At 36.5% G+C, this 17085-nt stretch overlaps 1 protein-coding gene across 2 annotated transcripts in view; it reads right to left on the bottom strand.

Annotated features, from left to right (window-relative positions):
* Positions 1 to 5408: 5408 nt before the first annotated feature.
* LOC107048488 (transcriptional regulator ERG homolog) overlaps positions 5409 to 17085 on the bottom strand; it is a 74473-nt gene continuing 62796 nt past the window's right edge. For both annotated transcript variants that reach the window (XM_015271664.1, XM_015271665.1), the window contains 2 exons: positions 10167 to 10404; positions 5409 to 7500 (listed from right to left, as the gene is read on the bottom strand). In XM_015271664.1, coding sequence (XP_015127150.1) covers positions 7167 to 7500; positions 10167 to 10404 — 572 coding nt within the window. In that variant the 3' untranslated portion in view covers positions 5409 to 7166. The remainder of the gene's footprint in view (positions 7501 to 10166; positions 10405 to 17085) is intronic.

Here is a 17085-nt window from a genome sequence, read left to right as displayed (position 1 = left end):
CCCCCCCCCCCCCCCCCCCCCCCAATAAGAGCCAGCGAAGCGAGCGAATTTTTTTATTTTTTTAACTATTATTTGGAGACGATCTGGGGGCGCGACAGTAAAAATTCGGAAAAGGGATGTCCAAGAATCATCATAATCACCAATGTTTGGTGATAAATTCCTAAAAATTAGTGACATATCACTGGGTATTAATGATATTTTCTTAAAAATCGATTATTTTCTCTGCACCCTTCCAATTTAAATTTTTGTCTAATGATGCATCATGAAATCACCAGGTATCAAATTTTCGACTTGTTAAATTTGAGCTTAGATAGTACTTATTGTAGGAGGGATAGAGTTTGTTCTTTTTGGACCACAACATTGAGATATATCTGAGGTATATCGCTTTCAATCATTTCCCTCAGCCATGCCTTCTCTCCTAGGACACGTCGATTGTAATTTGATTTCCACGCACAAAAGGTAACCCTCAAAATTCTGCGAAAACTTTTTTACCTATATTTTTGAAACTATCCGAATTCTAAAAAAGGTAGACAAATCTTGTTGTGATACCTGTCTCAAAAGTGCACTTTTCGAAACGGTTTAGTGTGCGTAAAGCGATTTTTTGCCGCACGGCGTGCGGAAAATTCACGAGCGTGCGTAAAACGTCGCTTTCCCGTTCCGAACAGTGAACTCGACAGGTACCACAAAAATAGGATGTTTTACACGTGGGGGCGGAAAAATGGAACTTTAGTGGGAAATTTACGCACTAGTAACACAGTATACTACTTCATGGCTCATCATTAAATTTACGATATAAGCAAGGTTTCCTGAAGACTATTTCAAAATGATTAAACTTCTCATCAAAGTCTCCATTGGTGAATCGCTCGACGATATTTTTTATAGCAATTCAGCATTGACATGAAGATGCATTAACTCTCAGAGAAGGACTCCTCTCCCATGTCTGAATATCATCTTGACATAAATTTGTTTCTGGTGAATGCACTTGATAACTTTTTTCCAAACCCTCGGCTCAGTTCTTATCCCCCCATTGCCATTTATTCTCCTTGGACAACTTCCATACGGTCGACAGCGGATGACATTAGGGGATACCCAGAAGGACCTTATAAACAGCAATCCTTACATGAGGCTCATGGACGTCTCTGAGTCTCGTATAGATTAAAATTAATGTCGTGGGGGAAATAGACTGGTAATGAAGAGTTCACTATCAAATGTGACTCGATCATTCCATTTAACCAGGAATCCGAATTGCCTTGAGATTGAGGGGAAAGTCTCCATCTCATCTTCACCAAGGAATAATTTTTCAAGTAAATCAGCAAAACGAGAACCCGATACCATCATTCAATTTTTATTGTCCGCCAAGAATTTCTCATCAATTTTATTTTACTTTTCATATTTCATTTATTTTAGTGAACAGCCTATTGCACTTCTACATTAATTAAAATAACCATTCTCGCAATAGAATTCATTGGATTCCGCTCAGCAGTTTTCCAAAAGGTTTCTTCGTACACTCATCATACATTACAATATACTATCTCGGTGATGTAGGCGTGGAAGGGGTAAAATGTATTCTTCAAGATTTTCCAATATCTTCCAATCTACTGGAAGAAGTAGATAGAAGATAGAATCATTTGAAAAATTTCTCTTCAAATTTTGAATCAGTCATGAAGTAGTAAAACGAAATAACTCCATTTGCAGATTATTTTCTAGCAAATATCTTGGAATGTTGTGAACATGGCTAAATTTCTATAAGAATGATTTTTGGAGTTATCGATTCATTCAACGAAAATATGTACGGAGATAGTTCGATTTTCCATAAGGGAGGACGCGACTGAGTTTCAAAAGTTCTGCAATTGAAAAATGAACTTGGTGGGGTCTCTTTTACCAGTGTATATATTTGGGAAAATGTAAAATGATCTCTCAGAGAACATTGAATGTTGCGGGAATATTCGAAAAGAATGAAGAATTTTTTTTTGTTCTACTTAAAAAAATATCTATGTGCGTAGCTATATTGACAGATTAAGCTAAAAATTGAACACAATGTTGTAACAATCCGTTCATTGATCAGATGAATGCTTGATTTTATCTCATACACAAATCGAAAGTTCTAAGTGCTCTGAGCATTGTGTTCAATTTTCAGCTCGAACCATCAACACAGAGGGAGAAAAGTTTCAATTTTTAGGAATCCCTTAACTGCAGGGGCCCTGCAGGTGGATCCTAAAAAGTAGCAATAAACGGAGAGAAATTTTTTATGAAAATTCTAGTGCTAGCACGGGAAAAGAGGCGCAAAGTGACGGCCAGAAAAAAATTCCAGTGCCGGCACTAGAAATTTTATTGGGAAAACCGTGAATTTTTCCCCGTATTCTTGTGAAAATTTCACAGAAATCCCCCGAAATGTTACCAGAATTACCAGGAAATTTTACCTTAACAGCACTAGAATTTTTCACAGCCGGTGGATTGTGATTTTTTCGAGTACTCGTACTAGAATTTTTCTAGAAAATTTCTTTCCGTGTAGATACCCAAAAGCTGCAACTTTTTGTCTCTGTAATTTGGAACTCATAAAGAACTTTTCTAAAGTCGAATATCGGTTTTATCGTTTTTTTTTTGCAATCACCCGCCATATTTAATACTATCCAGTGGCTAATTGAATATTATTCTCCTATCAAGTTGATTTCTTAAGTTAATTTCAGGACTCTTGAAACCGAACATTTTCTCGCCTAAAAATAACAAAATATCAGTAGTAACACCCCCAGCGTTTCAAAATTGATTATTTTCTGAATCTACATCTCGACTAATTACAGCACTGTATTTGAGAGAACATTGTTAATTTACTGCATAATTTTTTCGAGAATGGTACCAGCTAGCGGAAATTTCATCTATAAATATAGCATAGTAGCTCCTCACTTGTCCGTGATCAATCAAACATTTTTTCCCCGAATAAGTCGCTCTGCTTCAAAATTAATTGAAATGTGTGTCACAAACTGTCCTACAAAGAAACGAGTAGGGGTGGGTAGGGCAAAACGGAACGCAGGGCAAAGCGGACCACTGACAAAAAAATGATAAGTTTTGTTTTTGCTTCCGAATAGAAGTTTTGTAATCATTTTTTTCGATTTTTTAATTTTGGGTGAAAATGCCTAGAAATGTCATGAAACGTGACATCCCATTGAAATTTCTCGAGATATCGTCGATTTTGTATTTTTTGGTCGGAATTCACTTTTGCGCACTATGGTATTGGTAAAAATCAGGGAAACCTTTTGAAAATTTGGCTTCTAGTTAGGATTGTCAAGGAACATTCCTATATCCAATTTTAGGTCTCGATATATTTGATAGTTCTTGAGATGGAACAGTTCACCCAAAATTCTTGAGAAAAAAAATTGACGCATCTATATTTCACGTTTCATTTTCACATCAGGATAACTGAGAAAGTTATGTAACATGAACATATGGTTTTATTTTTCGAAAACAAGGATTGGGAACCATTAGGAAGCCAATGAAATTGGTAGAAATGAAAATAGGAGAAAAAAAAATACGTGGAGAGTAGCAATCATATGTAAGCCGTCAAATGGCTTCTGTCACGCTGCTTATTTAGACAAGAAATAAATATAAAAATATCTGTTTTGCCTTTAGACACACAGATTCCTAGGAAATATTGGTTTTTCAAAGTCATTTGTGGTTTGAGGTGATTAGCAAATCTGGTCAAATTGCGGTGCAACGACACTTCTTGTCTATAAAATTCCTATGACGGTTACGATCCAAGGAACTCATTTTTAATTCAACACATTCAGTGTTCCTGATTGGAAGGAAAGAAAAAAAAAAACAAAAATTACCAATTTTCTGTCAGTGGTCCGTTTTGCCCTGCGGTCCAATTTTCCCTCCCGGTTCGTTTTGCCCTACTCTCCCCTATGTCAAGTTTTGCGGAAAATGCTTCGTGAAGCGCACTCGGGATTTTTTGCCTGCGAAATTTGACACCTTCATTTGTTTGCCACGAAATTTTCGGGGTATCATAACCGCACAGTTCCTCCCAGGGCTGTGCACGAGACCCAGACGAGACTTCACTTTGAAGAGATTGTCACGCTCTAAAATATGTAAATTTTTGGGACTGTCCCAGTCTCAAAAGACGTACTATCGTTTCCTCTGCTCATTACTTGGACATAATTTGTCTCGTCACAGTCTTAATTTTTTCCGGTTTTTTATGGTTGGTCTCGATTTCAGTCTCGTTCTCGGAGACGTTAAAGATCGGAAAAGGAGAGAACGAGATGAGATAAATTTTCTTGGAGTCGTCAGACGGGGAAGCAGCACCTATGCCTTTCGAGATTGAGACAATCTCAAAAATTTCCATGTTGTTTTAGAGCAAGACGATTCCTCCAAAGTGTAGTCTCGTTTGAGTCTCCTGCGCACCCCTATTTCCTCATAGCTTGACAATGGTCTCTTTAACTGAATTGATAAATGCCATGATACTGTACTCGCTCAGATTCCAATGGTAAAAATGATCATCAAAAACTCACCTGAACATGGAATTAATTGTTTCAATGTTCTCTGTCACTACCAAAGATATTGAAAATCCGAAAAGCTCCATATCATTCCTCGCTCTCCACAGAAACCGTCCTTTACAAGACTGTTAAATAGATACATATATCTCCCTGAGCACGTGTTCCTCCAAACTCCAAGACAAATACAATAGATTCAGCTAATTTTTGACTAAAAATTCTGGAAAAAGGTAAAAACCACCGAAATGAAGATTTCAAAAAAATTAGACAAACGACACGAACAGCTTGATTCAGGGGGAGTAGGAACTGAGTGAAAGAGGGGTAGAATGGAGGGGAGAGCAAGAGTGAGAGAGAGGGTGGAAAAAGCTCAAGATAGAGAGGGCGGAAGGAACAGCGCACTCGTGTCCTGATTGGTAGCAGAATCGATTAGCCTGGTATACGGTTGTTGGCAAGTGGAACGGGGGTGGCTTAAAGCATTCTCAGGGGCCGCGAATTTCCCGAATGGAGGTTTCCCGCTGGGTCCCGCCCTGCTCAATGCACGACAACAACCCGCTGGGTGCCTCCTCTTCTCCATGGCAACCCAACCCAATTCGCCAACCGCCGACGAGACTGACCTCTTCCCTTCTGCCCCGCTCCCTCATTCTCTCTCACTCCCACCTCTCATATCCAATCCCACTACCCAACTACTGTTCCTATCATTCTTCGTTCCGGAGGGTGAGGAGGGGGTGAGATTTTTTTTTTCGTTAACCGTGGTTTTGAACACAGAATATAATACCATCACCAACTATTACAGTACCCCGTTCAATGCTGTTCAACGCCAGTTAGGATAAAACAAGAATACGAGAGCTTTTCAATTGTACACACACGCGCAGCACACTTTGAGGGCACATTGATTTTGCCGACGACTGATACAACCCCGTCGGCTCGTTTAATTAGAAACATGGCGACTTTAATACAAGCGCACAACACAGAAAACAACGGTTTTTTATTCACTTTTTTCAGAGGATTTTCTTCAATGGTTTCCTTCCGCAAGAGTTTATTTATTCACTCTTAAAAATCTCAAGAAGGTCTCATTCACCTAATTTTTGTCTTTTGATTAAAATAACATTTGTTTAAATTCTGCTGTTGATCACGATTTCGTTCGCTTCTCATCATTTATCTTTACTATTAAGACTAGATGCCCATCCTATGTTCGCATAAACTACACATGAAAACACTCTATCTATCTGTCGTACGGTTCTATTTTTACGATCTTATGTCTTTTTGAATGTTCTTAGTATATTAAATATCATTTTCATTTATTATGATACATTACGTTATTTAGGTCTAGGGCTGGTTGACAGAGGTACCATTTCGAATTTACTCTTTATCATTTGATTATGCCTGGGGTGAGGGGGATAAAGAACAAGGCAGAAGGTTTTATATATACAAATCTGCCTTGCGCCTTCAATTTTTGATCATAAACTTATGCTTTTCTGTTGTAAGAACCTAAGTAATTACAAATTGAAACGATAATAAAATATTCAAGAAAAAAATAACAATATTAAAGATACTACGATTCTCCTCTTCAATCAAATAATACAAATATTCATTGAATGCTGAGCAAATGAATTGTACAACTTACATCTCTCCGAGCCTCACCCCCACAACTTCTGTCATTCAATTTTCCACTATAAATACATAACAATTAATTTGAAAGTACCTCGTATAATACACGCATTATTTATAATTCAAATGTTCCTCCAATTATCACCAATTGAAACTGAGTATTAATTTTTTGTTCATGCTCCACTGACTCAAATCAACTTAATTTTTCATTTTTATAAAAATCCAAATAGTTAACTTAGGATTATACTCATCTCATACAGTATATACAATTATTTCTTATTGTAATCCACGAAGGATTGTGGATTAAACTCCTAGAGGACAGTTAGGACAACACCTGAAATCTCTCTGGTTGTCACACCGGATCTTGAGATACAATTGTGGACAATCAGTGACAATTCAGGGTACACAACAGAGCGTTATTGTCCCACATTATTTCTATTCTCCAGAAACGTTTTCACGTCTTTGGAGGAAACCGTAAACTGCCTACGACGAGAGCCATGCACGAACATTCAGTACAGAGTTTATGATACACACATTATTTATAATCGGTGAAATAATTATTTATGATCATTTGAACGAGAAAATCAAGTATAATAGAACAGGAAAGAAACCGCCATGATGTGGAGCAGTTATAATTATTATTTATATACAAATGCTCCCTCAAAGAACCATCAACACTTGTTAAATTATTTGAGTCATTTCCATTCCACTTTTTCTTTCTGGAGATATTGTCTTTGGTGAGAGGGAAACAGAGACTGTGAAATTTGTGTGTTGAATATGTTTAACATGTTTTTATGGCACACGATTCAATTATGGCACTGCTCGAGGACACAGAGAACGATTAATAAACTCCTAGCAGTTGTCTCCGTGCATTCAACTCCAATTCCCACGTTTTCTCTTTTGGTAATGAACGAATGTTCAAAATTTGTATGAGAATTAATGTCAAATGGTATAAAACACATTTTCCCAGTTTTTCCACTGTTTTTTTTTTATGGCATGGGTGAGTATCTAGATGCAATGTCGAATGTATGCTCAACGCGGTGTGCCCAGTGCGCCCCAATGCTCAGGGGTGGGTCATGCATAGTGGGGATAAGTGCCGAGATGCGGCGGCACGTGACCCGATGCCGTGTGGTGTCCCGCGTAGAGATTTGCTCCTGGACTTGACCAGTAACTTGAAGCTGACTGGAAGAGCCCACCCGGAACTGATACTGATACTGATGCTGCTGGGGGTGGCATTAAATTGAGCTTAGCGTGACCGTAACCAGACATGAAGAGCTCACTCTGATACTTGTATGCTGCTGGGTCGGCAGCCGCTGGCTGAGTGGCTGCGGCAAGACCTTGGAAGTCGAATTTGTACGCATACCTCTTGCCGTGCACCTTAGTCATTATGTTTTTGTCGTAGTAGTATCTGAAAGGAGAATTTTCAACCCTTGAGTATGAATTCTTCAGGCAGAGGATAACTTCAAAACAAATTGAAAGATTCTTGGTAAAATTTCTGACAAAGGAAGAGATTTAAACAAATTTTACGACACGATATTTTTTTGTACACTATTAGAAATTTTTGTCTGAAATTTCGGGTACACTTGTTACAAATTGTTATCGAATTTAATTACCACTCAAGTTTCAAGGAATTTCGTGGACAAATCAAAGAGAACTGTAAATTTCAGTTCCATTTTTTCCGGAAAATGAATAGAAAATCAGAAAATTCCGGTAAATATATTCTTAAATTCTCAGGAGAGTGACACTGAATGTGATTTAGGGGGAAAAAATTATGAACTTTCAGATTTCACTGAAAATTCAATGTAATTTGCCACTGAATATTCATATTAGATTGGAAATTCAAATACATCAAGGAATCCTGGTCTTTATGCTGCTTAAAATTCTGAAATTTCATAATTTTTATTCCCCTAAATCGCATTCAGTGTCACTCTCCTGCAAATTAGTGGTCAACTGTCCATGAATTTTAATTTTTTTAAGTGTATTTGACTTTTATAGACTACAATCTATCAATATTATTTATTTTATTTTCAACGAAATTTGTTGCAAGTTCCAAGAACCTGGCAACTGACCATTGCGCGGGGTCCTTCAATGAAGTATTTCCATTTTACGAACCTAACAGTTGGTACTAAGAAGAAAGGAAACGTCTGTTTATGTGTTCATTTTGCTGGGTGAGGATCGAGAAATTAAAGATAATTTTTATAAGATTGTGTGCATGGCGAGATGGCACCGTATAAAGCGATGATATGAAGAGTGAGGAGTTACAGAATTTCACGATTCATTTTTGGAGTTGAACAAGGCCTCCCCAGGAGTCAGAGTCCAGATTCTCTATTCGGATGGTTTCGAGACTCTCAAATAAGGTGTACTGAGTGTATTTGTAAATCAAAACTTCTGAGTTAATGCATCAAGAAAATCAGGGTTCTCAAATTAAGAACACACGTTCTTGAATTGATGATTCTTTTCCATTCTAAAATTAATCTATTTATTTTAATAAATCCTCTTTATATAATCTGATATCATGACTCAATCAATTTTGAAATACTGCTCAATTATTCCCAAATATTATAGACTTTGATTGCTTTCGAATGTGCTTAGTCCATGACTTGATCTGAGAACCCAACTGTTCTTGATTCAAGAACTCTTTTCACTTGAAATTAGTAGGTTTCTGGTATCTAATTTTAGGGTTTTTCTAATGAAATTGGCTAATCAATTTCTTATGGTCAGTACAATTCCCTTTAAAACCATGAGTTTAGTAAAATCAATAAATTGGTTCTAGAACTAGAAACTTTTTTTTTCTCTGTAATGAAAGTGTGAAAATACTTCATATCAATAGTAAAATATTTGATATTTGTGTATTTATCTCAGGAAGGAGTGATTTTGGGAGAGAATGACGTTTCGTGAAACCGCACGTATGGAAAAATTAAATGGAAAACTTAGCGAATTCACTAAAAAATTCGATTGGAATTCTATAGGAATTCTATGAGGTTTCCAAAGGATTTCTATTGGAATTTTATAGAAAAAGTCTATTTGTTCTTTGCGCTGATTCTATTGAATATTTAATAAGAAAAAGTCAATCGATTTCAAATTTCTTTTTGAATTTGTCTCTTGAGATTTTTTCTATAAGAATGCTTGGGCATCAATTATATAACTTTTTTTCCACTCAGATTCTGTAATGCAAAACAAAACAAAATCCAGTGCGAAAAACATAGAAAATTTGTGCCCAGTAATTCTATTAGAAAAAATTTCAAGAGAGAAATTCGAACAGAAATTCAAAATATATTGAAATTTTCCTATCAAATAGGTAATCGAATCCACGCGGAAACAAGTAGAATTTTTCAACAGAATTCCGATAGAAATCCTATAGAAACCCCATAGAATTCCTATAGAATTCCAATAAAATTTTCTAGCGAATTCGCCACGTTTTCTATTGAATTTTTTCACACGTGCGATAACTTCTCATCGAAAATGTTCCTTAATAATTTCCCTAAAATCATTAATTATCGAGATAATTCTATAATAATCACTTCTCCACTGAATCCAACGCTCCGACCAAATTACGATTAACTTCCATCCGCCTTTAATTCGTCACTGAGCCCACACCTCGAATTGCCAGAAATATTCTGCCCTCTAAAAAGTTCCCATGTCACCGAAAGCCATCATAAGAAAGAGCAACACACGAAATATGAGTCCATATGACCTCAACCCAAAACTGATGAGGGGAAGCAGGGAATGAGAGTTGATGACAGAGATCGACCGAGCCTCGACACTGATAGAAGGCACGACGGGTGGGTAATCCAATCGGGGAAATTGATCGAAAAATAATAGCCGGCAAACCGGTTCCCCCACCTCCACCTCCCACATTCATCGAATACGGTCAAACAATTTTCCGAAAAGGTGTAGTGGTGTTCTGTGATTGGAATCTCTCCCTCATCCACCCCAATAGTCCGCCGACCGTTTATGTCTCAAATGAGTCAGGAGAAATTATCCGGCAAAAAAGACGATTCCATTCATTTTCCCATTCATTCTCTCATTTTCATCCTCATTCTCTCTTTGTCTCTAAGGTTTTTAAGCACTCACCTTAAGGCTCTTGACAACTTATCGTAATTCATGTTGGGTTTAGATTTTCTCTCGCCCCAGCGTCGCGCCACTTCATCGGGATCTGTCAGCTTAAATTCCCCGTTCGTTCCTTCCCACGTGATGCACGCTGCATTACTCGAGTCTGAGAGTAACTCCAGTAGAAATTGCCAGAGTTGTATCTGTCCAGATCCAGAACTCGCAAGTCTACTGCTGGTTGCACCAAACATCTGATATGGATCTGAAAAAAATGAGAAAACAGAAAAAAAACGAAATTACTATCTTTTGTATTTCTACTTTTTTTTTTCTCTCACATCAACGCCTCACGCGCCTTCCACCCCCTTACGGACCGTGAAGAGCTTTACAATGCGTCATCAGTGCCGCTTACTACCGCTCAGTCATCGAGGGCTCTACAGAGCGTTTCGTACAAAGGATATAATCGCAACCCCACAATGGAATAGAGGAGTTCATTTGGATCATAATAATTTCAATTGAAACAGAGAATCATATCGCAATCAATTCTACTCAATTTTACATTGTTTCTGTATTAGAGAGAAGGACTTTCGAGTTTTAAGCGCACACTTGGGGTTCTTTATGGTGTATGAGTATGGATACTTCTGGGAAATACTTCAACTCAATTTCTTCGGAGGCTGAAAATTGCTATTAGTCACGGAAACCGTGACATAACTTTTGCCCTTTTACCCGAGTGTCCAGGCTGATCGTATCGGGACTCCTGGAAGGAATTGTAATGGTCCTTCGTGAAGAATGGTGTTTAAATGAAAATAAGAGGGAAAAATTGTTGATTGTTACGGAATTGTTTGGAATTATTCGCCATGAAGAATTTATTACTGGCAATAAATTTTTACTGGACTGCAGTTTCTTCTCAAAATTTCTAAAAATTTCTTAAATGTGTAATTGAATTGAAAGTTAAGCTGAATTTAATTAAAAGTTCCCTTTATATATTTATTTGTACATCTAGAGTATTTTATTTGAATCAAATGCATGGATTTATTTCAATAGTGCGTTATAAATTTTTTCTTCATTCTTGAACTCTATTTCCACTTGTGGTTTCATTTATATCAAATAAACAGCTTTTTCTATGTCATCAAATTTTTCTTGAACTGAATACAGACTTTATTAGTCAGAAATGAAATGATTGTGGGTGTGACGACGAGATTGAATCTATCAACTTCTAATAATCCTTTATTTAAATCGAATATATGAGCAATTTTCCGTTAAATTCGAAATGAAAAAAATTTAATGTTTCTAGTTGAATTCGCTATTTTTTAAAGGAGTATATGAGACCAAGCTCATATGAAATTTTCAGAGCGATTCGATTTTTTTTTCAGTGAGTTATGATTTTTCTACAATTTTCACTTTTCTCACCCAAATTTTGATTGTTTCAAAAAATAATGAAATAATTTAATTGAATCATTGTTTTCATACGTGAACGTAAATAAAATAGCTTAAAAATGAACTCAATTGAACTGAATGTACTCCTGTTGTGTAGCCGTTATCGCAAAGCCATTTTTTTCTCCAATCTGCAATTACTCGAAGACTTAATTTTTTTAATTGAATATTTTACGTGTAACTTGGTGACATGTTCGGCGATATTTCCACCAAAGGACAATTACTTTTTACAGTCGTTCTCTGTTAATTGCTTAATTTTGTATTTCATCGGAAAAATATGTTGAAAAACTCGACAAATTGGATTGATTGTTATTACTGCTCATCCTTTGTGATGAATATCAGTATGAATGGAAATTAGGCTCGAAAAATGTAAATGACATAAACGGATGTCATTAAGGGGTACTCTGAAAATCTTCAGTTGACAATAGCGGCTGAGCGACTTTTAGTATATGATGGAGTATCTCAGAAAGTAGGGAATGGCTTGAAATGAACCATTTTTTGAAATACTACTCATAAAATTTGTTCTTTGTCATTTAGGCATTGCCCCAGAAAAGGACTTTTTAGAGAGAAAAATAATCACTCGTTTATTAAAGAAGGATTGCAAAAAAAATGATCGTCCGTTACTGAAACTATCGGTGATTATGTCCCCAAGTTATCCCTAAAATTTCAGATAAAAAAAAAAAAGTTTTCCAGTGATTGCAAATTGAAGAAAAAAAATTCATGTCACGATAATGACCCCAAAACTAGTGTAAATTCAGTTCAATTGCGTTCATTTTGAAGTTTATTCAATTATTTTCGAGTGTGTGAAAACAGAAATTCAAGTTTCAATGATTTCGTTCGTGTAATACAGTGATAATTGTAAAAAAAATGATATCAAATATGCAAACAGACCTTAAGGCTCAAATTATCATAATGGTTAAATGATGGGGACAACTAAAATAATGAAACACTCGCTATATCTACTTATCATCTACGCGAAAAAATATTTTTTTTTCCTATTGATACAAATTCACTCATTTGCATCATTGGGAACACTGTAACCGATTATTTATCGATTATTAATAAATAGGCTGTTTATCATTTTCATATTCTGCCTCATAATTGAGGGAAATAAGGGAAATAAGCGGTTAACATCACGGATGAGGAATCCGAATGTTCCAGCATCGAATTCTGGGTCCAAATTTCCACTCATCATTATCAGCAGTTATCGGTTTCTTTAGAAAAGGTCGTATGTGTACGGAGTAGGTTACGAGTACCGATCATCGGTTGAAGCTTGGTAACCAATATCGGCCCAACTTTATCAAACCAATGCTAGCTGAGTTTCGGTCAAGGTCTATTCACAATCGCCAGCGCAGCCCCCCGTACGGCCTAATCTTGGCCCGTTTCACTTTTCGTACCCAGCTGACTCACTGAAAAATATTTTTTTTTATTCATATTTTCTTTCCTACTGCCGGTAGCACGTCTAAAAAACTGCCGTCGAAACAACTCCGCCTTATCCGCCGCGTGTTATTTTGGAGGGTTTTTTGACGAACTAGTTTTTAAGGATGTTCGACACCCTTTTAGCCAAAATCGACGTTGTTTTTATTTTTCTGGCAAATTATCGATGGGAGTGACGTGAAAAAATATAACGATTTTGTGGTTTGTCATTCTTTAATGGCTCACGAAGTTGCGTAGTGGTGCGATAATTTTCATGCGTTTTTTCTACAGTTTTGTGATTCTTTTTAAAAGTTTAGAGAAAACGCAGGAAAATGTTCGCACCACCTTAAAATTTCGTCAGTCATTAAATAATGACAAAACGCAAAAACGTTATATTTTTTCACGTCAATTCCATCATAAGTTTGCTAGAAAAATTAAAAAAACGTGAATTTTGGCAGAAAGGGTGCTACACTGAGAAAAAAATGTTTCAAAAATTAGTGTGCTACTCACCAACGCTGGGACATAACAGGGGGTCATCGAAAAATTCGTATGTGGCACCCCAATTTTTAGAGAGACTTGCGTCAGTACTTCACGCGATGCCCGTAAAACTTAGTGTGCCACATACAAATTCTCTGATAACCCCCGGTTATGTCTCAACGTTAGTGAGTAGTACACTAATTTTTGGAGGGACTCTCACGAAATTATGGTGTATTTTTTTCTCCGTGTACTACTACCATACGGTTTTTTAGGCTCCCCATTCGCCTGTCTTGCTTCTCCCACTTCTCTCTTCTGATTTTTATCAGCGTTGCCATGGGCCGTCTTATTCTTACTGTACCCCATTCGGGCTAGGACTGCACGGGAGACCATGGAAAACCCCAGTCGTATAACCGGTCGATTATGCAGAGCCTTCATGTGCCTTTCTGTCACACTGACCAGAGGGGCACATTAGACCACTACACCGTGCTTACCTTCCGCAATTTTTGGGCGAGGGTGTTCCCAAGCGGTCACCCATCCAAGTACTAACCGCGCTAAACGCAGCGACTCTCGGATGTCCGTTGGAGCAACACCTAACTCACCCAGCCATTACGGTCGTCCTCACTGAAAAATAATTGAATTGTTGTGAAAATTTTATGAGAGTTTGGTCTCATATCCTCCTTAGAAAAAAAAATCGTGAAGGCAATCGGAAATATGAATTTTTTTTCGTTTCGGATTTGACCTGAAATCACCTAAAAAAAAGTACTGATTCAACTTGACGTCGGTTTTGATCTAACCGATTTTCGGCTTGATCCAGACCGAGTGACTCGAACTAGGCCAATCCGAATTCCGGGTCTGATATAAGTCGAAAAGTGGTTTGTTTCAAGTAGAAACGGGTCCAGCCGACATCGGTTTGAATCAAACCGGAAAATCTACCTGAATCAAACCGAAGTCGGTCTGAATCAAGTCGAAAAATCGACTTGAATCAGACCGATATTCTGGTTTGCATCTGTTCGAGTCCGACTTGATTCATGTCGTCAATTCAACATGAAACAAGTCGATTTCCGGCACGATTCAATCCGACTTGATTCAGACCGATTTTTCGGTCTGGTTCAGTCCGACTTTTTTTGGGTGAATTGCTCATATCGTTCATTTGATTATAATAGGGAACATACTTGTAATTAATAAAGTTTTAATTTCATATAATTGAAACATTTTTGTTGAAATACAGAATGAATTGATTTCCAACAAAGATATTGTTGAAAAACTTGAAATTTTTTTAATAAAGATGCATTTGAATTTTATTTAATTCAGACGCATCACTTCTCTGGATGTCATGAACTTATTCCAGAGGAAAGAAGAGGAAAGAAAATGATAGAATATCTAATTCTTTTACGACATTATAATGAAACAACAAATGCATGTTTATTCTGGTAAGAGATGAGAAATAGGCCAAGATTGGCCGAGGTTGGCGGATACTAGGCCAGCATTGGGCCATCCTCCACTAATTCTGGCCCATTCTTCCTCTCCTGCCAGGGTAGATGGAATTTGAAGGCAAAATCTTCAGATTGGCGAACCGATGTTGTTACCGATTGAAGTACAATGTGCTGTCAGGACCATATGGCTAGTTTTTTATCACGCCAAAAATAGTGACAAACATAAAAAAATGCATTTAATAGATTTCATGCTAGAAAAAAATTAGTAAAAGTTTCAAACTCATTAGAAACCTTGGTGACGAGTAAATTATACAACAGATTAATATGTGCTCCTATGCAAATTTCCGAAATAAAACTCTAGCTCCTTAAAATATAGTAACGAAAAACAAGAATTTTGCTGATGGAACGAAGAAAAATATAGAATTGTTTTGGTGGAACAATTGTGATCATTAAAAGTCTCGTCTGTTTGTAATTGAATTATTTCGAACACATGTCATGAAAAAAGTGGGGTTCAATGTGGTCCCCTAGTGACCTAGTTTTTTCAAACACAGTGTATTGGGAATTGCAATTTCCGAGAACTATGAGAGAAACAACCTCCGAGAACTACACTGTTGAAAGTTTTTGTCTGAAATTTCCGGTACCCTTTTCAGACATTTTTATCGAATTTAATTATCACTGAAATTTCAAGGAATTTCGTCATTTAAAATTCACAATTTCGTGGAACAATCAAAGAGTACTGTAAGTTTCAGTTCCATTTTTCCCTGAAATTGAATAGAAAACCAGAAAATTCTGATAAATATATTCTTGAATTTTCAGGACAGTGACACTCAATGCGATTTAGAGGAAAAAAAATCATGAAATTTCAGATTTCACGGAAAATTCAACGTAATTTGGCACTGAATATTAATATTAGATTGAAAATTGAAATAAATTAAGCAATTTTCATCTTTATGCTACTTAAAATTCTGAAATTTTACTGAATTTTCAGTGAAACCTGAAATTTCCTGATTTCAGTAGTGAAGCGGTAAGCCGAGTCAAGTCGATTTTGACTATTGATCAGTTTTTGACGAATTTCTCGGAATCTAAAAGAGATAGAAAATTTTTTATCACAACTTTTTTTGCGGAACCAATTCAGGGTTATAAAAAAAGTTATGAGAAAAATTTTGCTATCTCTCTTGGATTCCGATATATTCATCAAAAACTGACCGAAAGTCACAATCGACTTAGCCCGGATAACCGCTTCGCTACTGATTTGTTCCCCTAAATCGCATTCAATGTCACTCTCCTGAAAATTAGTAGTCAACTGTCCATGAAATTTCATTTTTTTTCTAACAGTGTATGAATGGACTGTAATATAGAAACAGCCTTAAGGAACTTCCGCAGTAAGTATACTTGGTGAAAATTTCGAAATGGTATAAAGACGCAATATTTGGATCATATGTTGTTGAGCACATTCAAAAACTATTCCCAAAATTTCAAGTACCTTGTCCACCCCATTTTCGAGATATACATCGTCAAAAATGGAAAAAACACAAAAATTGAATGTTTGGCGATGCATATCTCAAAAATGGGGTGGACCAGGGACTTGAAATTTTGGGAATATCTTTTTAATGTGGTCAACAACATATGATCCAAATCCTGCGTCTTTATACCATTTCGAAATTTTCACCAAGTATACTTACTGCGGAAGTACCTTAAGAATGAGTATTAATACTTTGTTCCTTGCATTAATTGCAAAATACTATTTTGTTACTCCGTTCGTCAAGCCTCGCTTCACGCGCACTATTCGTGGTAACAAGCCGTTTACTATTGCGTCGTGACAACAAATAATCTTCGTCACCAGGTCGCAAAATACTGTTTCCTCTAGTTGATGAAAATTCAAATGGCTAACTAAAAAGTCGTATAATCTTGATGATACAATTATAATTACAATGGTTATATTTCCAATTGCAATACATGAGTAATTATTATTTACAATGATGTATTATATCGTTAAAAGTTTAAAATATTGAAATCAGTGAATGAAACATCTCTGTATGATCAGAAGTTTAATTACAAGTATTGAATGGAATAATGCTTTACATTTGAAACATTTTCCCCAGTGCATTGCCAACTGAGTTGATCGACTGTCGATCGAACTGTAATTCACTTACGAGTTAATAATACGAACTGGGAGGAGTCGTACC

Source organism: Diachasma alloeum, unplaced genomic scaffold, assembly GCF_001412515.2.
Source record: "Diachasma alloeum isolate Michigan unplaced genomic scaffold, Dall2.0 Dall_scaffold_00194, whole genome shotgun sequence".
NCBI classification, from domain to species: Eukaryota; Metazoa; Arthropoda; class Insecta; order Hymenoptera; family Braconidae; genus Diachasma; species Diachasma alloeum.
The sequence above is the reverse complement of the archived record's forward strand: the minus strand, read 5'-3'. Positions and strand labels throughout refer to the sequence as shown.